Source organism: Syngnathus floridae, chromosome 10, assembly GCF_059516105.1.
Source record: "Syngnathus floridae isolate MCC-2025c chromosome 10, RoL_Sflo_1.0, whole genome shotgun sequence".
Classification (NCBI taxonomy): domain Eukaryota; kingdom Metazoa; phylum Chordata; class Actinopteri; order Syngnathiformes; family Syngnathidae; genus Syngnathus; species Syngnathus floridae.
The window spans coordinates 4296335-4322034 of NC_142422.1; the positions used below are offsets into that span (position 1 = coordinate 4296335).

The 25700-nt window shown below is 45.2% G+C and overlaps 4 protein-coding genes across 8 annotated transcripts; all 4 read left to right on the top strand.

Moving 5' to 3' along the window:
* Positions 1-955: 955 nt before the first annotated feature.
* LOC148391991 (uncharacterized) lies at positions 956-4471 on the top strand. The gene is made up of 4 exons (XM_088388111.1): positions 956-1093; positions 1399-1521; positions 1783-1892; positions 2049-4471. Exons 3-4 carry the CDS (start codon positions 1790-1792, stop codon positions 4022-4024), a joined length of 2079 nt encoding a protein of 692 aa, XP_088244237.1. The 5' UTR covers positions 956-1093; positions 1399-1521; positions 1783-1789; the 3' UTR covers positions 4025-4471.
* Positions 4472-4840: 369 nt separating this feature from the next.
* On the top strand, positions 4841-7966 carry gpatch3 (G patch domain containing 3). The gene is made up of 7 exons (XM_088388181.1): positions 4841-5282; positions 5822-6276; positions 6407-6581; positions 6865-6924; positions 7040-7161; positions 7237-7364; positions 7445-7966. Exons 1-7 carry the CDS (start codon positions 4877-4879, stop codon positions 7626-7628), a joined length of 1530 nt encoding a protein of 509 aa, XP_088244307.1. The 5' UTR covers positions 4841-4876; the 3' UTR covers positions 7629-7966.
* Positions 7967-8013: 47 nt separating this feature from the next.
* Positions 8014-10818, top strand: gpn2 (GPN-loop GTPase 2). Its single transcript, XM_088386980.1, has 5 exons — positions 8014-8806; positions 8978-9134; positions 9269-9429; positions 9935-10065; positions 10223-10818. The coding sequence occupies exons 1-5, from the start codon at positions 8393-8395 to the stop codon at positions 10293-10295; spliced, it is 936 nt and encodes a 311-aa protein (XP_088243106.1). The 5' UTR covers positions 8014-8392; the 3' UTR covers positions 10296-10818.
* A 961-nt stretch (positions 10819-11779) lies between these two features.
* arid1aa (AT-rich interaction domain 1Aa) lies at positions 11780-25067 on the top strand. 5 transcript variants are annotated; one of them, XM_088386975.1, is made up of 20 exons: positions 11780-12988; positions 15372-15587; positions 15652-16200; positions 16278-16382; positions 16732-16972; positions 17045-17134; positions 17214-17384; positions 17826-18126; positions 18203-18348; positions 18438-18523; positions 18598-18807; positions 18882-19086; positions 19182-19335; positions 19415-19584; positions 19670-19850; positions 20315-20440; positions 20678-20774; positions 20940-21780; positions 21853-21983; positions 22059-25067. In XM_088386975.1, the coding sequence occupies exons 1-20, from the start codon at positions 12080-12082 to the stop codon at positions 23898-23900; spliced, it is 6771 nt and encodes a 2256-aa protein (XP_088243101.1). In that variant the 5' UTR covers positions 11780-12079; the 3' UTR covers positions 23901-25067. The 5 variants fall into 5 exon arrangements, with proteins under 5 accessions (XP_088243101.1, XP_088243103.1, XP_088243102.1 ...); XM_088386977.1 differs by having other exon boundaries at positions 19200-19335; XM_088386976.1 differs by having other exon boundaries at positions 16278-16373.
* The last annotated feature ends 633 nt before the right edge of the window (positions 25068-25700 follow it).

The window sequence follows — 25700 nt, forward strand, 5'->3', positions numbered from 1 at the left end:
TCTCTTAAGAGCTAAGACCTCAAAGTGAACATAAAAACCACAAAAACATTTTATTTTATTTTTTTCATGTGTTTCATGAATACTAATCACTTTTTAGCGCTCTCTTTGGAATAATTTTAATAAACAAATTTTCTCCGGACTGTGATCTAATCACATGCTCATGCGTCATATCCGCTTACAGGCGCCCTACACGGAAGTGTCGTCATTTCATCGTCGTACACGTAGTGATGTGCATTGCCGTTCTTTTAAGTGAACGAATCTTTGGAATCAGTTCACTCAAAAGATTTGTTCAATCGAATCGTTCAACGAATCAAAACAGAAGCGTGTCGCCCCGCCTTCCATTCAGCTGCATCAGATAAACACGCAACTTATGTAGTGAATCAGTAACATTAGCCACACGACAACAGTAAGGACGAAAGAGGTAAGTTACGGCAATGTTTCTTAGTCATCATGTTAGCAACGTAATTTGTAGTACTGCTTGGCTGCAATACAAAAGTGCAGTCCGCTAACTTTATGACATTTAACTTGATTATCCTCGACAAATGTTCAATCTCAAATGATTGTGGAACAATGCAACTAGACTGTCTTTTGCTAAGTTTATTTTCTTGCCAAACTATTGTGGTAATTTTTTTATTCAGGTCTCATGCAATCTATATCTCACTAGTAAGCCTAAGTGTGACCAGGTCATGTTTGGGATTGTTTGGGGCTTGGTCCAGGTATGTAGACTCATTGGCACTAGACCCATCTGGTTTCCATTAAGAACTGTTAAAATATGCACTGTGAAGAGGGGGTGAGGCCGACTGGGAGGTCATAGATCATCCAACAACCCCGCACCCGAGTGAAGGGAAGCGCGGGGGTATAGGTTTTAGGGCGAGAGTAGACAAAGGGACTCGACATCTTGGCTAGGGCCCGAGACACTTCTCTCTGACCAAGTTAAATAAAATCTTTCCCCAATCAGCCATGTGTGACTGAAGTTTTCCTTCCCCAAGCCAGTCACTTTTTCACCGTTTGTTTGGAAGACCATCGAAGAGAATTCACCACACTATCTAGCACAACTTTGTGTTGTAAGACGACAACCGCAACGACGAAAGACGTAAGTTCCGACGAATTTATCATGTTAGCAACGTTATTTGTAGTACTTCTTGGTTGCAGTACAGAAGTGCGCTCTGCTTTCTTGAACATGTGTCTCTGTATGTTGCCCCAAAAGGCCAGGCCGGCGCATGAGTTATTTGTGCTAGACAGGGGGGGTTCAGTTTCAGTAATGTATAGGTGCCTAGAAAATAGAAGGGCCAGTTGTCCGTGACCAGAAAAGAACTGAACAGATGGCCTTTTATGGACGACAAAACAGTCTCCAACTGCAGCTGTTAGTCAAAGTGATGGGAGCATGTGTCTCGCCAGGTTTAAAAGATGCAATGCCTGGCAGACGGGGAAAAGAAGCAGCTAACATCTTTGCTTTTGGGCCACTCGAATATTAGGAGGAACTTCACTCAGCGGAGCAACGAAGACAATTCACCACACATGGTAGGTACCACAGTGCTAACTTTATGACATTTAGCTTGATTATCCTCGACGAATGTTCCATCTCAAATGATTGTGGAGCAATGCAACTGGACTGTCTTTTGCTAAGTTAATTTTCTTGCCAAACGATCTAGCACAACACAAAATACGATTGTGTAAATACGGGATAACCTATATTCAATTACTTCAACAAAGTAAGTTTGGCCGCTGCCCAGAAGACACTTTTGTTAGCCAAACATTGTTGAACACGTGTTGTCATTGCAGTGTGAAAATGTCTGCAAGTACCGCAGCAAAGTACGTGGAGGAAAAGGACCATAGTCGCCGACGACAGGAACATCTTTGGTTGCAGCCGACTGTTGTGTTGCGCAGGGAAGGTTCGTACACATCTAGTTTCTATTATGAATCCTCTTCCAGTGTTTATTTTTAGTAGGATTCTTTTAATATCACGTGTGATGGGCAGATTGAAAAAAATCCTTGTATAGTTTTGACCGGTTTCAATTGTAATTTATGTGTTTGTCTTGTTTTTGCAGACATCAGTGAAGCTATTCGTCGTAAGCAGCAGGAGCCAGAGCGCACTCGCGTTAAAGACGAAGATGTGGGCAAAGAGGTCCACCACTTGAAGGAACAAACGGTGCCCATGTTACTTTGCACCATAAAAGAGGAGGAAGAGCCGGAGCGACTTTGTATTAAAGAGGAGGGAAAGGACTCCTGTGACATTAAAGAGGAGGAGGATACCTTCGAGATGCTATCGATTGGTGTTCCTGTGAAGAGTTTAGATGAGGGTCAACATGAGGTGAGCAAAGGCGCGGAGTCTCCAAGCTGCAGCTCAAGTCAACAAATGACTCGAGAAGATGATGGAGACCACTGTGGAGGATCACAAGCACCTCAACCATTAGATAATGATGGTGTGATGAAAAACTTTTCATGCTCAGTTTGTGGGCAAAAATTCTCTGAGCGAGGCAATTTAAAAAGTCACACAAGAACCCACACTGGTGAGAAACCCTTTTCATGCTCAGATTGTGGGAAAAAATTCTCTCGGGGGGGACATTTAAAAAGGCACACAAGAACCCACACTGGTGAGAAACCTTTTTCATGCTCAGTTTGTGGACAAAAATTCTCTCAGAAGGAAGGTCTAACAGTTCATACAAGAACCCACACTGGTGAGAAACCATTTTCATGCTCAGTTTGTGGGAAACAATTTGCTAAAAGTGGAAGTTTAAAAAGCCACACGAGAACCCACACTGGTGAGAAACCCTTTTCATGCTCAGTTTGTGGCCAAATGTTTTCATTGAAGGGAGCTCTAACAATTCACACAAGAATCCACACTGGTGAGAAACCTTTTTCATGCTCAGTTTGTGGCCAAAAATTTGCTCAGAGGCACCATTTAAAAGGTCACACAAGAATCCACACTGGTGAGAAACCCTTTTCATGCTCACTTTGTGGGCAAACATTTTCTGAGGGGGGCACTTTAAAAAAGCACACAAGAATCCACACTGGCGAGAGACCTTTTTCATGCTCACTTTGTGGCAAAACATTTTCAGTAAAGAAAAACTTAAAAATTCATACAAGAAACCATACTGGTGAGAAACCTTTTTCATGCTCAGTTTGTGGCCAAAAATTCTCTCAGAAGGAACGTCTAACAGTTCATACAAGAACCCACACTGGTGAGAAACCTTTTTCATGCTCAGTTTGTGGCCAAATATTCTCTCGGAAGCATCATCTAACAGTTCATACAAGAACCCACACTGGTGAGAAACCTTTTTCATGCTCAGTTTGTGGGCAAAAATTCTCTCAGAGGGGACATTTAAATACGCACACAAGAACCCACACTAGCGAGAAACCTTTTTCATGCTCGATTTGTGGCCAAAAATTCTCTTGGAAGGAATATTTAAAAAGGCACACAAGAGTCCACACTGGTGAGAAGCCTTTTTCATGCTCAGTTTGTGGCCAAACGTTTTCTGAACGGGGAACTTTAAGAAGACATACAAGAATCCACACTGGTGAGAAACCATTTTCATGCTCAGTTTGTGGCAAAAAATTCAATCAGAGTGGATATTTAAATACGCACAAAAAAATCCACACTGGTGAGAAACCTTTTTCATGCTCAGTTTGTGGGCAAACATTTTCTGATGGGGGCAATCTAAAACAGCACACAAGAATCCACACTGGTGAGAAACCTTTTTCATGCTCGATTTGTGGCCAAACGTTCTCTCAGAAGCCACAGCTAACAGTTCATACAAGAACCCACACTGGTGAGAAACCTTTTTCATGCTCAGTTTGTGGGCAAAAGTTCGCTCAGAAGCCATTTCTAACAGCTCATACAAGAACCCACACTGGTGAGAAACCTTTTTCATGCTCGATTTGTGGCCAAAAGTTCTCTCAGAAGCAAAATCTAATAAGTCATACAAGAACCCACACTGGTGAGAAACCTTTTTCATGCTCAGTTTGTGGCCAAAAATTCTCAAACAGGGTAAGCTTAATCAGGCACACAGGAGCCCACATCTAACCCTGTTAGCCTGCTCAGTCACTTGTCAAAGAGTCTCTATTGAGAATTCTGAGTGTCTCTGGGGGATGAGCAATGATGCATGAAGTTCTCACCTTCTATTTGAGCAGACTTTGAGTTTATGCATCAATGATAATTCTATTCTAGTATGTAGCTTTTGATTGAGATGCTGAACTACTTTTCTTTACCACAGTGAAAAGTTCATATTTTAGTTTTAGTAATGCATTTGAAAATATAGTTAACCAGCTTCGGGATAAGAATAGTTCTGTATTTGTCATTATAATTTGTGTTTCTTTTGGTTGTGGTTTTTAACTGCAATTTGTTTTAATTCATATTCAGGACAAGTTGCTGAGTTTTTAATAGTGTCTGTTTAGGGTTTTGTTTTCTTCAGCCTTTCATGTTCATGTGGATCAATAAAATGAAAAAAAAAATAGTGTTGGCTATCCCCCATTTTTCTTCAACAGTTTTTTTTTGTTCTTGAGATGCATTAAGACATTTCATTAAAGAGTTGTTTACTTCACAGTACTCATAATGAAGGCTATGAAAGTGAGAGATGAAGATGGCATCTGGAATTGTTCCTGGGGGGTCCCCATTTAATAATGGGAGGACCCTTGGGGGTTCCAGGATCTCATACATCTCCCTTCAATGATAGTTTTGGGAGAAGACCTAGGCTACACATATAATCAGGGCCAACCCAAGCTCTGCCGCAAGTGTGGATAGCATGGGTTCCTTGCAGAAGCGTGTGAGCAAATAGAATCGATTCTCTCTAAAGATTCGTTCAAACAAATCAGTCACTGAAAAGATTCGGTCTTTTGAACGACTCGTTCACTCACGAGCCAACACTCAAAGGAAAACATGGCCGACTGTCAGGGCGTCTTCTTAGTTATTAGCAACATCCCCACCGCTTTTCACTCGTCGGACCTCCGGAATTATTTCAGTCAGTTCATAGAGAGCGGTGGCTTTATTTGTTTTCATTACCGCCATCGACCAGAGGTGCATCGGGAGCCTCAAACGTGCGGGGGCAGCGAGGAGGACGGCGAGAAGTTGTCTGCTAGCGACCTAGCACCAGCGGCGGCTAATAACAATTGCGGTAAAAAGACGAAACAGTCGACCAAAACCTGCTGTTGTGTCGTAATGGTCCACAACGAACACGCCGACAGATTCGTCAGGATGTATGCAGGAAACCACTGGATCGACTTCAAGGGCAATTGGCTGTCCAGAAAATGTGTCATTAAAAGAGTTAAGGTATCACAACACAATGGTAAGTTCGTCTTGTTTTCCCCAAATATTTCATTTCAGAAGTACTAATAATCGTTAGAATGGTGCATTGCAAGTCTAAATTTCACTAGTTTCACTACAAACTACCAAAACAATGCACATATTTTTACAATCATGCAATTTTCCTATGTAAGAACTATTTTGGTACTACAACGATCCCTCGCTACTTCGCGTTTCGTTTATCGCGGCATCACTCCATCGCGTTTTTATTTTCCAAATAAAAAAAAAAACATTTAAAATTCAAAATAAAACTTCTAAATTGAGGGATCATGTGTCTAACCTTTAGGACAATGTTGTATTGCTCCAAATGTTCGTTTACATTCCTTTAGAAGTCCGTTTTTGCGTGTTAGCTTGATCGCGAATTAGCATCTTTCCGCTAACTCGTTAGGCTGCCCAGTACTTCTTGTTGGTGACCGTATTTTGCGGATTTTACTTTCCGTGGGTGGTTTTTGGAACCAATTATCCGCGATAAACAAAGGATTACTGTATAATTTAATTTGCTGACAAACATTTTCCCACCAGATGATGATCAGTTCCCATACAAGACGAGGTTTGAACAGCGACATCGGATATCCCAAACTGAACACTTCACCCTGTCCGACCTCAAAACCTTATCTGAGCTCAATCCACCCGCTCTGATGCAGAATGGCAATGTGGGCACGTCAGTCAAAGTCTTCCTACAGCTCATCCAGTCGTGTCGGCTGCCTCCCCGCCTTATTCGCAAATTGGGCCTCACGTTCCCCAAGACTGGCTCCAACCGTCGCTATGGCAATGTGCCTTTCCAGTACCAGGAAACTTGCACGCTACCTGCCACAGAAGAGACTGTTTTAACAGCCGCTGGCCATGAAATATGCGGGCCGGGCACTTTACCTGCTCGAATGTCGGCAAGCAGACAGTTGGATGACCACTGCGAGACAATTGAGAATGATGAGCCACAAGCAGAAGAGGAGGAGGATGTGCAGTCAAATGCAGATGATGTAAGATCAAGACTTCAGATGTTTTGCAGATTGAAAAGTCTATTTTGCAGTGCTGGTCAACTTTCAATTTAATTTCAATTAGGAACAATATGGGCAAGTGCCGTTTATTACTAATCTCTTTTGGTTGCAGGACGACGATTGCTGCGAGGAGTGGGAGCGTCATGAAGCATTGCACGAGGACGTTACAAGCCAAGAGCGAAGCAAAGAAAGGCTATTTGAAGAAGAAATTGAGTTAAAGTGGGAAAAAGGTGGCTCGGGATTAGTGTTCTACACTGATGCCCAGTACTGGCAGGAAGAGGAAGGAGGTAAACACGACAGTGCTGTTGTCTCAATTTATATACACACCAACCTGTTTTTTTTCTTTACATCAATCCATTATTTTTGTTATGCTCACGATATTTTCTTTGTCCTCCAAAAGAAACTTATTGCAGTTTGTGAGTCTTCTGTTTCATCAAGCTTGTTCTTTATTATACTGCCCTCTAGTGGCTAAGACTCAAACACCAATCACACAACACCCATTGAATTAAGCACCAACTGTTTAATTCTTTACATTTTGTGTAATTTCTGTCATTTGTGCACCTTTTTCAGATTTTGATGAGCAAACGGCAGACGATTGGGATGTTGACATGAGCATTTACTATGATAAAGGTATTCTGTATTGCTCAACTTTTTTTTTTTACCTTAATGATGCAAATAATCCCAAAATGTATTTAACCTTCACTCTTGACATAATTTCTGAAACTGGTGTTATAATTTTTTACAGATGGAGGTGACATGGATGCCCGGGACTATGTCCGGATGCGACTGGAGAAAAGGCTTCGGGACGGTCTTGAAGATGGAGCTGCCCATAATCAGGCCATTGGCAGTTTTGAGAGGTTCACTAAGGTACGAAATTAATCTAAAACACACATTTGTTCACTGTGGAATTTTATGTTTTACTCGTTTTTACTCTTTGGTTAGGGATTTGGCCGCCGCGTAATGGAAAAGCAAGGGTGGAAGGACGGCGATGGCTTGGGAAGCAGTCAAGTTGGGATTCCGGACGCACTGGAGAATGAAGGCAAACATCCACACTGCAAACGAGGGTTTGGGTGAGTTTCAAAATAAAAATAGGTTAATGATTTTCTAGTTAAATATCATTGTACTCATTGTGATGTTGTTTATCCCACAGATATCATGGTGAAAAGTTACTCCCGCATCTTGGTAAAAGGACCAGAAAAGATTTCCACATAAGTACGGTCTATGATAAACCCAAAGACATTGATATGGGGGACTCTCTGCTTAGACGACAACAAAACAACAGCATGAAGTACAGAGGCTGGCAGCCTGGGGGCAGTGTTGGGCCACGAAGATGACAAAAAACTTTGATGACGTGACTGCTGGAAGAATTCAGTCGTTTCATCATTTCGTAATTGTCACAATTTCATAACCACGGCACATTAAAATTGCGTAAACACTTGTTTTACTTTGTTTTATTTAGGAATTATTTTATTATTTCCAAAAGGGATTGAAAGAAAAAATGCAATATCAACATTTTTTAAAATAAAAACAATTTGTATTTTTTTACATTGAACCTCCCTTGATTAGGTGTTGTAATGAACTCTGTTGTATTCCGATCTATTAAAATTATTGTGTTAAAACCAGAATTTGTATTTTATTTAGCGCAATCTTATAATAAATCTCGTTGGAACGATTGCGTCGTCACAAGCTTTTATTTTGAAACTCCTACATTTGGGTGACCCGGATGTATTAGATGTTAGCGTGGCGGCCAGTTGCTCGCAACGCGAATACTGTCAATAGATAGCAGCACTACTTTGCTCTTAAACTCTTTTTTTACTCCTTTTGAATTTCGTAACTTCAATACCGGCTTGTTTTACTACTTTGTCGGTGTTTACACCGTATCTGAATTATTCATGCCGGTTTACAATTGACTGGTTAGTGCTTGTTGATTCACATTACCACCATGCGTCGAATGTTTTGCGTCTGCTTTTTACTAAACATAATGTAACAATAAAATACAGGGATGGCATTTTTAACCAGATCACCGGCCCTGACCTAATTTGATGCAATAAAAAAGTTTTTTTTTTCCCCTCGGACGGCACACTTGTTTTGCTACAGCATGTCTGCGATCAAAGGAGAAACCCTCCGATTCGGCCAGGTGGTGATCGGACCACCAGGTTCGGGTAAAACCACATACTGTCAGGCCATGCAGGAGTTCCTCACCCATCTCGGACGCAAGGTAGCTGTGGTGAACATGGACCCGGCCAATGATGGACTACCGTACACTTGTGCCGTGGACATCTCCGAGCTTGTCACTTTGGATGATGTCATGGATGGCCTGAAACTGGGACCTAATGGCGGGCTCCTTTATTGCATGGAGTATGTGGAGGCCAACCTGGACTGGTTGCAGGATAAACTGAAGCAGAATCCGGATTGTTACTTCTTGTTTGATTGTCCTGGGCAGGTGGAGCTCTACACACATCAGAATTCGGTGAAAAACATATTCTCACAATTGGGAAAGTGGAATTTTAGGGTGAGTGCATTCAACTTCCCTTGATAATTTTTTTCTGCCAGTGATGTATAGTAACAGGAAGAAACATAAAATGCTTATCTGTTCATGCAATCGATTGGATAATATTTTTGTAACAATCTTGTCTGGTGATGGTATATAAAGTCATTAAATGTAGATTTTTTTTGTTTTCAGCTAACATGTGTGCACCTTGTGGACTCTCACTACTGTGCCGATCCAGCCAAGTTCATCTCTGTGCTGTGCACTTCACTGTCCACCATGTTGCATGTGGAGCTCCCTCATGTGAACATCCTCTCCAAGATGGATCTAATCGAACATTATGGGAAACTTGGTAGGGATATCCCAGCTTAACTGTAAAATATTTTTGATTAATTGAAGATTCCAACTATTTGTGTGAGACATTTTTTTTCCCACAAAATGGTGCACAGTCTACTTTTTCATTTAATGTCTTTATTTGTTGACCAGCATTCAACCTGGACTTCTACACTGAAGTCATGGACCTGACGTATCTTCTTGATCATCTGGCGGCAGATCCTTTCTTCAAAAAATTTCGCCGTTTAAACGAAAAGCTGGCAGAGGTCATTCAAGATTACAGCCTCGTCTCGTTCGTGTCTCTCAATGTTCAGGTATTTATACCCCAATAAGATCTAGTAATATATTTTTAAGAAAAATGCTGTTATTGCGATTCATACAAGAGGTGCCACAATATTTACATGATTTAAATTGAATAAAAGTACAAAAGTAGATCTTTCTTAGTCTGTAGATATTTTCTTGTCATTAGCAACCAGAATATACCAAATCAACAAATACAAAAAAAAAAACAATTAATGAAAAACATGTCTAACATTTAAGTATGAAAAAATAAACGCGGCTGCTGAAAATTTAGTCCACAGTGCTTGAGATATGGGTCACCGGAATTACACACTGCTTTTCCGAGAATGATTGTTACCATGGTAACCGGTGTTATCCAGCTCGGTAACTTATAAGACCAAAACAAAACCTGATTTTAACCTTAGGTCGGATGGTTACTACAGTAACACTCTCGCACTGGTCCCCGTTCTACTCGGGTGTCAGTTGGTTATTTTCTCCCCACCTACATAAAGTTGAGACGTCTGCGCTCTGTAAATGCAGGACAAAGAAAGCATGATGCGGGTCTTGCGGGCAGTGGACAAAGCCAACGGTTGCTGCTTTGGAGACCTGGAGGAGAGGAATCTTCAGGCCATGATGTCAGCTGCCGTAGGGGCAGACTTTGAGTTTACCTCGTATCCTTTTCTAGCAGCTCTGGTGACTCAACCCTGACTCATGTTGCTTATTGAACCACCACCATTTACGGGAGTGGTTGAAAAGCTGACTGTACTTCCAACTTCTTGAGCGGAAATGTTTGAATAAAAGAGTTTGCCTTAACAGCGGACTTTCCAGCACTTTAGGAGTTCAAGAGCGGTACCTTGAAACCAGCGAGAAGACCGTGGAGGAGGAATTGATGGATATTTGAAGAGAGGAATACGAAATGATGCCCGCTCATAACCTGAATGGAAGAAGTAGATGAACACAGGAATGACATTTGAAGGACATGCATTGACATATGCTAAAATCATGTTTTATTTAGATATTCTGCTTTATTGAAACGTTTATACAATGATGCTTCATGAGAAAGTGAATGTCCTTTGGGGATTGCATGTGCGCTTTCCTCCAGCGGGTGGCAGCCGACATGCTCCCAAAACGGAGGAGTCTGCTCTCTGATTATCCGCTCCAGATTTTCCCTCCAGCCGGAGCAGAAAAATTAAGTCAGGCGGGGAGAGGAAGCCACATTAAATCTGTGTTTCTGCACAACTGGCCCTGTGTCTGCTCTTTGGGATGGAAGACCCTCAAACTCTCTTTTTACTCTTTCCACCAATCTTGTTGTAATCGTATTATAACACACCCTCCTTGAAATTCTTAAAACTGTTTATAATTTAGATAAAGTATTTAATGCGTCATCAAAGGAAAGCTAAATAAATCCTAAATCAACTGCTGAACGTTGATTATTTATCGCCTCCAGTCATCCATGCATTGAGGGGGTGTGTCAGGCACAATGTTAAATTGTGTTCCCATGTTTGCACATGTGATCAACTATGCCTCCTCATTGGTACCTCCTGCCCCCCCCCCCCCCCCTTCCTCCCTTAAGCCCCCTACAGGAAGATGTGCGTCTATAAGATAGAGGAAGAGTTTTGAAGTAACAAATGGAATTCCAAATAAATGAAAACAACAATTTGATCACGCCCGTGTGTTTCATCCGTTTAATCAGCAGCTAGCAGCCTTCTGCACACGCACACACTTCTCATCACACCCCTCCCCTGCTGCTCTCTGCGTTTCATGGATGCCACAGTCTTTGCTTTCACTGAAGATAGAAAAGGGGAAAAAAAAGCACCAAGTGTCTTGTTTTTCTGTACTTTTTCAAAGTGTCCACGCTTGCACTAACACCCTCCCCTCAATCCCTCTCAGACAGGCTGCTAGATAAGGTCTGGCTGACTGTTGGTTCAATGTTATTGGGGTGAGAGCTGCAGCCTTGCCTGCTCCCATCCCCCACTGCACAGCACTGAGACAGAGAGGGGAGGAGGGAGGGAAAAGAGGGAATGTGCATTGCTAGTCTATTGCTGCAAGGCTTCCTCCTTCTGCTGTGTGGGTTGCATTAATACAGCAAAAAAACATAAAATCCAATACGTTGAAAAAAAGAAACCATTCATTTCTATGTGGTGAGTGAGGAGAAACAAGTCAAACACGTGGAGACCCCACAGATGATCATTTTCAACCATGTTGATGATGTGTGATCTGTTTAAAGTTGCACATAACTTGTATGAATATAAAGTACTCTCTGGTGTAATGCAATATATTCGAATAGTGGAGAAAAGACAATAAGGACGTGGGCGATCCCGTCCATCGTTGCTTGCAGGGTGCGATCCAGTCCGGGTTTTCCGCCCCCCTGCTCGGCTCAGTAAAATGGCTGTATCTAACGAAGCCTCGTGTTGGTTGGGCTCGCTCCCTGCCTCTACCCGGGCTCAGTAACATAACTCCCACAACAATTTCTCTCGCTTTTTTTACGCATTGTATGGAGCGCCAGTCATCTCTCTAACCCACTCACGGAACCGGAACCAAGGGGTGGCAGCCGGATTCGGTCCGGTTCGCGGGTGGGGATGAATCGGCACCGGGATAAATGGTTCTAAACAATTATTCATGTTCCATGCTAGCTTTTGATTGTGCCTGACTCGCCGAGAGAGGGAGAGAGGTGGGGGGTATATCATGGCCGCTCAGGTCGCCAGCGCCGCCACTCTGAACACAAGCCCGCCTTCAGAACTCAAAAAGCCGGATCGAGAGCCCAAGGAGGACACGGTATCGGGAGAGAAACAGTCGGAGAAAAAGCAGCCCGGCTTGGAAGGCGAATCGCCGGGCCGGGGGGATCTGCAGGACGGCGCCGACGCTGGAAATGCAGGAGGAGGAGGGGAGCCTGAGATGAAGAACGGGAATGGGAACCCGCCCAGAGCTAACAATAATAACCAGAATGACACCGTCGGACCGGAGGGAAACAATCACCCGGGTATGGTGCACCATCACAACCCAGCTTTCCCTCCACCGTCGTACGGATACAGTCAGCACTACAGTCGGGCCCCTTTTCATCAACATGGCGGACAACAAAGCCCTGGCATGGCAGCTGCTGCGGGTCCGACCGTTCAGCCCAGCAACATCGTGGACCCTTACCAACCCAATTCGCATGACTTTTCCAACCACCAGTTTAACAACTACAGCCCGTTCCCCAACAGGACTCCGTATCCAGGCCAGGCGTACGCTATGAACTCGCCTCGTAGTAGTCAGGCGCCGACAGCTGGGGGGCAGCCAGCTAAGCAGCAAGCACCAGCGGGAGGACCCACAGCAATGGCTGGATCTTACAATAACCAGAGATATAACATCGGAAACCCGCAGCCGACATCCACACCGACGCTCAATAAGCTCCTGACGTCGCCGAGCTCCACACGGGCTTATTCCAACTACCCGTCTAGCGACTACACCAGCCAGGAGGGAGCTAGCAAGGGGGCAGCAGACATGGGCGCTAGCGGTCAGTATGGAGGCAGCAATCCGGCTTGGCAACAAAGAAGCCATCACCCGTCGCCTATGAGCCCGGGAAGCGCCGGGCAGCCGCTAGCTCGAAGCCAGGTAAAATCACACCACAACGCGAAGGCCATGGTGGTTTTTTCCACGTCTCCTTCCCTCCTCCTAACTAGTTCACAACGTAGTAGGCCAGCCATTGTCTGCTACACTAGTTCGCTAAGACTCTAAAATGGCTGCCTCTCGTGTGTGTTTCCCCCCTCACAGCAGCCCTTAAAACAGTCGTTTTTCCGTCGGTTCGAACGATATAAACCGACACGAGAGCGGGGCGAGATGACGAGGGAAGTCGTCGAAAGTAGACAGCGTTCAGGGACTTTGGCGTAGCCACGAAGGCCCGACTTTTTAGAGCAGCTCGAATCCAGATCGAGGGGGCAACGCTTCGTTTCAACCCCCTTTTAGCATTGCCACGCATACTTAGCTAAATGTTAAAACAAACATTGTGCGATTTGATCACCAGATTTCATCATACATACTCGTTGTTTTAGTGGTTCAAAACTGGAATCTAGATTTTTTTTCCATATTAATTTGGTAGCAATGATAGAAGGAATGCTAGACACACTTCTAATCAAGCTCTTGGCCTCTTGCTTTTCTAGTTTCAAAGAAAAACACACTTAAACGTCGTTGTAACATGTCATTAAAATGACGCAAATGTTTGCAACGTGAGCGCCTATCTGAGTGCGGCATAGGGGATGCACATGTTTGATTGTTGCCCGTAAACGGACAGAGGGCTCGGGCCACATGAAGCGAGGCGCTGCAAGATTGCAGCGTGCAACAGGGATTTGAATTGTGGAGGTAAAATCGAGCTGTCAAACCCAGGAGATAGTTGGTCTCGGGTTGACATGCTAGCTCTGATCTGATTGGCTCCTTAGCCGCAGCTCATGTGGCCATTTATAATTACATGTGATGCAAAGCAACAGTTGCTGATAAGAGGTGTATTGAATCATCCTCAGGGTCATCAGAGGTATTACTTGTTCTTTTGACTATCGCTTTTCTTTCCAAAATGTTGACTCTGATTATTGATGTGGTTTTAAATTCACTTTATACTCAAATGATGATTACATGCATGACCCCTGAAATGTGAATATAAATGGAGAGAGGCAAAGATAACTACAGTGAGTTTGATGCAAAGAAACGTGAAGCAAGATATTCCTTATAAATGGCTTCCGGTGAATATGTTGTGTAAAAATACCAACTTCTGACATTGGAATTTTTTTTCTAATCTCAAATAGGTATTGTGCTAAGAATTCATGTTTACTTATAGCTATTTCGCCTACTCTAAGAAAATGTGTATTTACCTAAGGAGTTGAATCAGTACTTCTCTTTGCCAAACTCTTTTTTTTAACAGGATTGTGATTACTTTTGCCACTTATGTTTACAATATATTAACACCCAGACATTTTCATGTTTTCCATACTGTTGTAAATTCATGTGGGGCTTCCATATAAATGCTAATTTCTGAAAGAAAATGCACAGTTTTAAAAAGATGGTGATTATACATGTATATTTGCAAACGTGTTTCAAAATGCATAGTTTCTGCTTCAAAAGAAAAGCTGCATTTTAGCCCCGCCTGCAAAAGATGTGTGCATGTAGCTCCTGCGTCTGGTTGGCATGCCACACAAGTTTGACTCCAAAGAATTTCCCCCCCAGTCCCCCCTCTTAAGCCAATCAGAAAACAGTCCACCATCTCTCACCCACCAAGGGAGTTTGTCTTATGCAGATTAGCCATGTGCTGCATTTATTTATTTCAATTCATCACGCCGCAATTGCTAAATGTCACGCAAGGCATAACATTTGCAAAAAAAAAAAAGGTTGTTACGCTGATGAGGCGTTTCCTCCAGCACATTTGGGGAATTCCCTCGCTACAATGATGGTCTGTTGCATTCTAAACAACCCAACAAGATGATGTTCTATGTACCAAAATATGATTGATATCAGATCCTGAATCAATCTGTGCTTTCTCCATTTTCACTCCTTTCTTGTTTTGAAAGGACTTCCTGAATTTTTTGTGTCATACATCTGGGGCCGAACTGCCTTCTCCAGAAATAAAAACATACTTGGACAAGGTTAAAAACAGGAACTCAGCTGGGAGATGTTTGGAATTGGGCTAGCAGATAAATATATATGTATATCACTGTTTACTTGAGACATTAGCCAAACAAACTTTATTTAGAAAGCATCTTAAACAACCACAAATACCAAAATAATAATAATAATAACTATTTAAAATTAAAATCAAGAATATAAAAGAATTAAAATAAATTAGTGTGAGGAAATGAGATCGTCATTTCAGCATTTATAGTTTTTGTCACATTATTTTGGTGGTGTGCAGTGAGATTTCCCAATTCGTTTCATAAATGTTGGGAAAGACCAACTCGACTGTTATGACTTTCATATTTTTCCCGACTTATTTTTATATCCTTGCGTCTTCCAGCCGCCTGGTTCCATGGACCCGATGGTGAAAATGAGAGGGCAACCCTACGCTGCCAGTAGCCCCTACAGTCAGCAGTCACAGCAAGGACCTCCCACCGGGCAGCAGGGTCCCGGATATCCTGGCCAGAGTTACGGCCCCCCAGGTCCTCAACGATACCCAGTCGGCATGCAAGGGCGAACTCCCGGAGCTATGGGTGGCATGCCATATGGTCCACAGGTAACATCCTGCTTTGATTGTGTTTTTGTTTAAGTTGTGCTCACGATATTTCTTGTGTGCTTAGATGGGATCTTATGGCCAGCAGGGACCAGGAGGATACGCTTCACAGGGCCAGGGCCCGTATTACGGCCAACCTGGGCAAGGTCCCCACCCAGGTCAGCATCAAACACCCTACTCTCAGCCCCAACCTGGACAACCAGGAGGTCAAGCACCTTACCCGGGGCAACCCCACCAGCCGCCCCCCTCGGCACCGCACGCCCAAGGAGGAACCCCTTATCAGCAGCCTCATATTCCCCCACAATCCCAAGTTGCACCTCAAGGCCCCGCGCAGCCTCAGCCGCCGTATTCCCAAGCGTCGGCACCACAGCCAGGCCAGTCTCCGTACCAGGGACAAGGCGGTCAGACTCCCCAGCAGCCGGGCTCCCAGGCTCCCCCGGGATCACAGGGACAGACCAACTATCCGGCGTCGTCGCAGCCGCCTCTGCAGCCCCCTTCGCAGCAGCAGTCGCAGACACCCCAGCACACACAGGGCCAGTCTGGAGCATACCCGCAGAACCCTCAGCAGCAAGCACAGCAGTCACCTTATCAACGCTTTCCTCCTGCACAACAACAGGTGCGGCCCTCGGATGAGGATCTTAAGTCTTTGTTTGGTTCAAAAACATGTGCATTAGAGAATGCTACTTTTTTTAGGAGATACCCCAAGATTCATTTCAGTCCAATGCTCCACCATCTTCTCAACAAAAAGGAGGGCCAGAGGATAGTCAGGGCCGTCCCTCCAGCCTTCCGGTCAGTCATGTATGCATCAATGCTAGAATTTCTCTTCCCCATTTCACACCCCTTATGAGTAAAATAATCTACGTCTCTGTGTGTTTCTAAATTACTATTCCCAATTATGTCATGGAGATGCAGCGGCATCACACGGAGCATTTATAATATTTTGCCTCCTCCTTCTTGTAATGAAATAAAGGAGCCAAAACACTTCTCATTATAATTGAGTGTGATTAAACGCAATTGAAAAACTACGGCCATAATTACATATTTTTAAGAAAGATTTTATTGGAGTTTATTAGTGCAAGGCAGGCTTACTGGGTTTATAATCAGAATGTAATTTAATAACTTTTATTGTCCCCTCATGTGTTTTCAGGACCTGTCGGGCTCCATTGACGACCTGCCTACTGGTACAGATGGTGCCCTGAGTCCCGGAGTGAGCACGCCGGGTGTTTCCAGCAGCCAGGGCGAGCAGAGCAACCCGGCTCAATCGCCCTTCTCACCTCACACGTCCCCCCACCTGCCGGGCATCCGGGGACCATCGCCTTCCCCGGCCGGCTCCCCGGCCAGTGCCAGTACTCCTCGCACTGGACCGCTGTCACCTGCCAACATGCCAGGTGGGTGCTTTTCTCCAGGTCTCAAAACCAAACCTTTCTTGAGCTGCTCTAACTTGAATATGAATTTCCCAGGCAACCAGATGCCTCCAAGACCATCAAGTGTGCAGTCAGATGGTAGCCTTCACCCTGGCATGAGCCAGTCTCCTCTGGCTCCAGACCGAGGTACACTAAATGTCACAAAATAATTGTGTTTACTGTAGCTTAATCTGAACAAGCCTCATTTCTCCTTTCACCAATTTAGGGTTTATGCAGAGAAACCCTCAGATGCCCCCTTATGGTTCCCCACAGTCAGCCTCTGCTTTGTCGCCTCGCCAGTCCTCAGGGGGACAAATGCATCCTGGGATGAGTCCATATCAACAAAATAACTCCATGGGTGGATATGGACAACAGGGGGGACAATATGGGCCCCAGGGTGTGTATCTCTTTCTCACCCCCCCCTTTTTAATTGATTTTTTGTTGTCAATACACATATTACCTAAGTTTGTCCTGACATAATGAAGAAGGATTTTGAAGTTTGTGTACATTTCACATTTGAACTCATTGGCTCCATCCCTTCAGTACACAGGCACAGCATAGCAAGCTATCGCTGCTCCCTCCCTCTAACTCTGTTGCTGCTATTAATAGCCCTGAAGCAGAAAGTCAGCTGACGTAGCAGAGCCTCCTGTCAGTAGAGCTCAGACTGTGACGAAGGCTTGTTGCTCGGGGAACGTAGCTCTCTTTGCTAGCACACTGTAGAAACAAAAGTGTGGCTCACAAAGCAAAAGCATTATTTGTAGCTTAGGTTTTTAAATCACAGATTTTTTCCCCACCTTGCCCAAATTATTTCTGATCTATTTTGTCATATTTGCTTCAGGTTATCCTCGGCAACCCAGCTATGGTAACATGCCAAATGCCAACTACCCTGGGACGGGTATGGGTCCAATGGCTGGGCAAGGTGGAGGACAACCATACGCCGGCATGCCCCCAGGAAGGATGCCGCCAAATCAAATGGGAGCCCGTCCGTACGGCCCCGGCATGGGACCCAACATGGGGCCCAACATGGGCAACATGCCATCCCAGGTTAGCTCAGCGATGTGCCCACCTCCTGGCATGAACAGAAAGCCCCAGGATCCTGCAGCCATGCAGCACCCCGCCTCTAACTCGTTGCACAACAGGTCGGTGGATTCGCCAGCGGATTTGCTTTACTTTTAATAATTATCCCCTTACTAAAATTTTTTTTTCAACATCCAGGATGTCTGGTTATCCTAACATGCCACCAGGCATGATGGGCTCTGGTCCCCCGTATGGTCCTCCTATGAACAACATGCCTGGAATGATGAACACCCAAGGTGGATCCCCCTACCCCATGGGGCCAAACATGGTCAACAACTCAAGTGGTACGTTTTACACATTGATCATTTTAGCCTTTTCTTATTTTAAGCCCAACCAATGAATGTATTTTTTTTTTAAACCTAAATGTGTCTAGGAATGGCTCAGAGTCCAGAGATGAACAATAAAATGAATAACAAAGTTGATGGAAGTGGAACTCCCAAGCCAGAGCCCAAATCAAAGGTAAATTCAAAATTGTACTTTTTGGGAAGAAAAAATGCATTAAGCAAGGTTTCCACTTCTCTCCACTCAAACAGAAATCAAATTCCTCTACGATGACCAGTGAAGTTATAACGCGTCTATACGAGTTAGGACCGGAACCTGAACGAAAGATGTGGGTGGATCGTTATTTGGCGTTCATTGAGGAGAAAGCCATGGGCATGACCAACCTGCCTGCCGTGGGACGCAAGCCCCTTGACCTCTTCCGGCTATATGTATCGGTAAAAGATATCGGAGGCATGACACAGGTAATGCTGAGTGTGCATATTTTCAATTGCAATTCCCTTGAAGGGCTTCTAATACATTGTTGTCTGTTTCTCAGGTGAATAAAAACAAGAAATGGCGAGATCTGGCCACATCCTTAAATGTGGGTACATCGAGCAGTGCTGCCAGCTCCTTGAAGAAACAATACATCCAGTGCTTGTATGCCTTTGAGTGTAAAATCGAGCGTGGCGAAGATCCTCCTCCTGAGATTTTTACAGACAACAAGAAGAACCAAACCGCAAAGGTCCAGCCGCCCTCGCCAGGTTAGCGCTACACTCACCTTTTTTTTTTCCTTCAAACAAAAGCCTTGCCATGTCATGAAATTGATGTGTCATGTCTGTCTGCTTCCAAACTGAAGCGTCCCTCTGCTCCACAGCTGGGTCGGGCTCTCTGCAGGGCCCTCAGACTCCCCAGTCCACCAGCAGTTCCATGGCTGAGGGTGGAGACTTAAAACCTCCAACCCCAGCCTCCACTCCTCATAGCCAGATGCCCCCCATGGCACCTGGTTCCAGGTGACTTTCTCATAAAATCAATTAGAAAACTTTAAATGAATCGATTCTAAATGTATCTTTGCCCACCCCCCATTTTTAGAAGCAGTGTTAACGTTCAGGACCCCTTTTCCGATGTAAGCGACCCCGCTTACCCACGTAAAAACATGACACCCAACTCTGCCTACCAGTCTGGCATGGGCACCCCAGACATGCAGGGGCGCATGGGTCCCTACGAACCCAACAAGGACCCCTTTAGCAACATGAGGAAAGGTAGGCTCATTGAATCGGTCATAAAATGCTTCCCTGCTCTGTTAATTTGCAATAAACGGGGCTTTAATTTTGATTGCATCTTCAGTCGGGGAGCAGTTTCTTCCCGCTAACCAGGGCCCGAACAGCGGGGCGGGCGACCAGCAGCAGCAAGCGCCACAACAGCCACAGCAGCAGCCACCATTCAATCGAGGACCACCCGGGGCCATGGGCACCATGCCAATGGGGCCCAGACAACAATATCCTTATGGACCAGCCTATGACAGGAGGTGAGACATACTGGATGGTATTTAGAATTTTAGAGGACATTAAATCCAATGACGAGAGGCTTATTTCCTTTATGGGTCAGGGAGAGATATGTAATTAAGGCTTCATTTTAAATTGACAGGGTTCACTTTCTTCCCACTCGTTTGTTTTGATTACACCTTGAAGCCATTATAGTTCTTTGAAAAGGTTTTACACAATAAGTGCACATATTTTTTTATTTAACTACTAGATATTTAAGATAGTTAAGAGCGAAAGTATTTCATTTTATTAGAACTTGTCTAGAAGATTTTTGCCCCCACAATGGAGTGTGGTTATTTTTTTTTTGTAGCCACTTTCCAAGTCCAATGTCACTGGGGACAGTTAAAAAAAAAAAAGGATCTGAATAGATGTCCAATATTTGTCTATTGTATTTTTCATACTTATCTTCATATTCTAAAAATTCTGTTTGTGATTATTTTCTTTCCAGACCTGAGCCAGGAATGGGTCCAGAAGGCAACATAGGATCTAATGCTCCTCAGCCAAACTCTATGATGCCTGCCAATGCCGACACTGGGATGTATTCGCCAAATCGCTTCCCACCACAGCAACCACGGTTGGTTAACAGAATCTCTTTATCTCTAAAGCAGGATGTTTGAATTTTGGACAGCAAATTTTTGGACAAGCTTGTCAAGTGAAAGTTTTTGAAACAATTTCAAAACATATCTAAAACAAACTTTCCTATGCAGGTTCAAATATAAAATAAATGTTTCTTTTAGACAGCTGACTCATCAGCATTGAGCAATTTTTGTATTTTCATGACCAAGCTGATGTTGCAATGTCACATTTGCAGACTTGATTCCTATGGTAATCAGTATCCTGGACAGGGAACGCCCCCTACTGGCTCCTACCCTAATCAGCAGCCTGGAATGTACCCACATCAACAGCAGGTAACACTAATTATGCTATGCTAACAGCTATGCTGAATTTAAACCTAATAATGCTTATTTTTGTAACACTATTAAAAAATAAGAGTAAGGTTGTATTTATTACTTCCTGTTGTTTGTAAATACTGATTTTGTATAAGAATTTTAATAATTTCATTGAATTTGTAGGGCTACAAGCGTCCTGTGGAAGGAGGCTACCCTCCTTCGAAACGTCACGAGTCCGAGTATAGTGGGCCTTTCCCAGGGGGGCAAGCGCCACCACAGCAACAACAGCAAGGCGGCGTCCCGGCACCCTCATCGGGACAGCAAGAGCCGTACAATCAATACAGCGGCAGCGGACCTTACCCGGGCTCTGACCGCCGTCCACCTGGGCCAGGCAATCAGTTCCCATTTCCCTTTGGACGCGAGCGGTTGCAGGGAGCTGCGGGGCCCAATTCTCAGCCCGCCTTGCCCCCTCAGATGATGCAGTCAGGCCCTGAAGGTCCTCAAGGCGGCATGTGGCAGGGGCCGCGAGATATGAACTATCAGAACTACCATAGCAGGCAGGGTGGACCCGGGGGTCCGCCACAAGGACCGGGTTACCCTGGCATGAACCGCTCTGAAGAGATGATGCCATCAGAACAGCGTATGAATCATGACGGCCAGTGGGGTGGTCAGGTGGGCCCGCGGCAGCCTCCTTACGGTCCGGCGGGACCAGGTCAACCGATGCCTCGTTCTGTGCAGTCCAACTACCAGCCCCCTCAAGGCGTGCAGAACCACATTCCGCAAGTTTCCAGCCCAGCCTCCCTGCCCCGCCCTATGGAGAGCAGGACATCGCCAAGTAAATCGCCCTACATGCACGGAGTGATGAAAATGCAAAAGGCCGGCCCTCCCGTGCCGGCGGCACACGTCGTTCCCACCGCGGCCCAGTCGCCTTTAATAAGACGAGACATGCCGTTCCCAATGGGCTCCATCGAAGCGTCCCATCCTGTTCTGAAACCACGTCGCAGACTCACCATGAAAGATATCGGTAAGGCTTCCCTGACGGATTCGCTTTGCATGCGTTCTCTGTGCTTGCTAATCGTGCTTTTTTTACGCTTAGGAACTCCAGAAGCCTGGCGAGTCATGATGTCATTAAAGTCCGGTCTATTGGCTGAAAGTACCTGGGCTTTAGATACAATCAACATTCTTCTTTATGATGACGGCAGTATTTCTACTTTTGATCTCAATACGGTGAGACTTTTTTTTTTGGGGCTTTGTCACACTTCTGCCACGTATGTGTCTAATATCACGTTTCTCTCCCATTAGTTGCCCGGCCTACTGGAGTTGGTGGTTGAGTATTTCAGACGTTGCCTCATTGAGATCTTTGGAATCCTGCGGGAATATGAGGTGGGGGACCCCGGCCAGAGGACGCTACTCGATCCCGAGGTTTTGAAAGAACTCGCGGACGGCTTAGAAGAAGAGGAAGCACATACGGAAGATATTGAAGCGGAGGATGACGACGATGCGGACGAGGAGGAGCACGACGCGGAAAGGCCGCCTCATATAAAACAGGAGGACGAGCATAAGGAATGTTCGGAGTCACGAGAAGGAGACGAGAAGATCGGCGAAGAGGACAGACGAGACAAGGGGTCGTCATCCGATCAAACCGGCTCGTCGCCGTCTTCGTTGGTCCAGAACAGACCCAAACAGGGTAGCAAGTTTGATAAGTTTCCTCTGAAGGTGGTACGAAAGAGAGATCCGTTTGTTTCTGCACACACCAACAATCACGGCAAACTGCAAGAGTTTGACAGCGGATTGCGCCACTGGAGCGCCGGAGGGGGAGACTCCACGGAGCACATTCAGACACACTTCGAACCCCGTAAAGACTTCTTGGAGCGCCGACAACGAATACCCGTGCCCCAAAGCGTGCTGAAAAGGCGAATCCGTGAAGAGTTCCTCGACTATAGTTCGCCAACAGAAGAGGAGAAAAAGAATGAGGATGAAGAGAGGTCAAAGGCGACATCCTCCTCAGGGAAAGCGACCGGCTCGGAGGACAGCCTCACGAACGAAGAGGAGAACAAATCAGAGTCTAAAACGATGGAGCAAAATCACGGGGAGAATAACAGACCCATTCCGTCGGTCGTTAGTGTTTTAACGCATCAGGTCAACACAATCCTGGAGGATGAACCTCACAGTAAAGATGAAGGGCCGCTCGTCTCGCTAGCCAACTGGCAGGATTCCTTAGCTCGCCGCTGCGTTTGCATCTCCAATATCATTCGCAGCCTCTCTTTTGTTCCAGGAAATGACCACGAGATGTCCAAACATCCCGGGCTACTGCTGCTACTGGGCCGCCTCATACTGCTCCACCACCGGCACCCTGAACGCAAACAGGCCCCACTCACTTACGAGAAAGATGAGGATACAGAAGAGGGCACGGGCCAGAGGGATGAATGGTGGTGGGACTGCTTGGAGCTCCTGAGAGAAAACACGCTGGTCACATTGGCAAACATCTCAGGCCAGTTAGACTTATCCGTCTACCCCGAGAGCATCTGCCTGCCTCTGTTGGATGGCCTTCTCCACTGGGCCGTCTGCCCTTCAGCGGAAGCCCAGGACCCCTTCCCCACCTTGGGTCCACACAACGCTTTGTCCCCTCAGAGACTGGTCCTGGAGACGCTGAGCAAGCTGAGCATCCAAGACAACAACGTGGACCTCATCCTAGCCACCCCGCCGTTCGCTCGAATGGAGAAGCTCTACGGGAATCTCGTGCGACTGGTCGGAGAGAGGAAGGTGGCCGTCTGCAGGGAGATGGCCGTGGTTCTGCTGGCCAACCTGGCCCAGGGTGATACCTTAGCAGCCCGGGCCATCGCCGTTCAGAAAGGCAGTGTTGGCAACTTGCTGGGCTTCCTGGAGGATAGTCTGGCGGCCACCCAGTTCCAGCAAAGCCAGAGTTCTTTTGTACACCTCCAGGGGATGCACTTCGAGCCCACCAGCCCGGACATGATGAGGCGGGCCGCCCGGGCGCTGCACGCGTTAGCCAAGGTGGATGAGAACCACTCAGAGTTCACACTACACGAGTCCCGGCTCCTCGACCTTTCGGTGTCCCCCCTCATGAACTCGCTGGTCTCTCATGTTATCTGTGATGTACTCTTTTTGATCGGCCAGTCCTGACAGCTGTAGGGAGCCGTGGCTCCTCTTTTCTAGAAGGTGGCGTTCTCCTCACGCCTCCTTCTCCCTCGCTATCCTGGCTTGTGTGTAACAGGGCAAGGAACATTTAAAAGTGACTCTTATTTATGAAAACCTTCAGATTCCGTTCTCTGAGCCCTCCCCCCGGGGCCGGGGGCATCCTTGCTCCTAGACCTTGTCACCATGTCAACAGAGAGAAGCCACACCAAGTGACACTACTAGCGAAATAAATGCCAACTGGAGAGCAGAGAAACTGTTCTGCACTTGGGGAGGGGAGGGGGTACTTTTTAATAAAGATAAATAAATGAAATAATAAATAAATAGCTGAAAAACAAAAACTGTAACCAAAGTTGCTGTCTCGTTTACAGTGAGTTTGGGAGACGCAGTGTGCCCTAAGCTCTCCAGGCCCTGGAGGGCACAATGAGTCTGTTAAGGTTGGCGTTCAGAGCTGAAGCAGACTGACAAAAGTGGCCTACTGGTTCTAGTCGCCGTCGTCGGATTATCACCGGTCAGCCCGACAAGACACCTTCACCGGGGAGGCCTGTGCAGTAGATTGTAGGACCACGCGGCGCGACTAGACTTCGGAGAGGTCATTCTAGTTTGGTGTAAACACAAAAATGGCTTTCTTCCCCAAAGTATCAAGAAACACCCTTACCTCCTCTTATCCCTTGATTGTATGAATTACCCTTATGAAAAGAAATCACCTCTTAGGACTGGTTTTCAACTTCAAATACAGCTTTGCTGTGGTGTATATATATAATGTTGTACATTACACTTCTTTCTGTGTCTGTCTGTCTGTGTCACTATTCTCACGTATTATTGGTGAGGGATGGAAGCTGATGGCAGCTTCCACTTCCTGCTGATTTGACCCGCTCCTCCGGTCTCCCCCACCGCTCAGTAGTGCAACAGACACAGCTCCGACCTGTTGTTTCCCGGTACAACACAAACTAGATGAAGTACACATTTGACAAATTTTTCTTCTGTCATGGATTCTTCATATTTGTATTTCAGACTATGTAGCTAAGACATGTAAATTCCCCCTTCTCCCCCTTTTTTGGCTCAATGAATATCATTTATTCAGTATGAAATCTTTATACTATATGTTCCACGTGGTAAGAATAAATGTACATTAAATCTTCCTAAGCTGTTTCATGTTTTGTCTTCCCTTCACTTGATTCTTTTTGAATAGCAACTTTTGACATCTTCATTGTGTTAATATAGAAGTTAGTTTGTATTTTTTGGGAGATTGTCCCTCCAAATTAATATCTAGTTTTAATTCTGCACTTAAAACAAATTATTAAATTTGGATTACAAACTAAACCACTAATATGCAAATACTAATTAAACATTATTTGGTTTCCTCAACTTAATTAAAGTATCTACATTTCTACCAATCTGATTTAATCCTCCAAAGCATACCACATTAGCGCTTAAATTTTTCATACACAAGGATTTTTTTAATAAATGCCATGTCAGCCAATTCTGTGTTGCAGGGATGCTATGGAAAGGCAAATCAAATTATCCAAAGCATACCACACCAAGCTAGCCATCTAAAACTAAAAGATTTCTTGGTGGAGGTTATGTGTGGTAGCCACGAAAAGTGTCATCCAATGCATTCCACACTGTGTTGCAGGGATCTATATGGAAAAGAACATTTCATGATCCAAGGCACACCGCATCCAGCTATTCATCTCCGAGTGGATATGTTTTGGATTAGTGGCGTTGTATATACACAGCGCCACCTGCTGGGGTGTACAACGATTTGTCCATCATTTTATACCACAA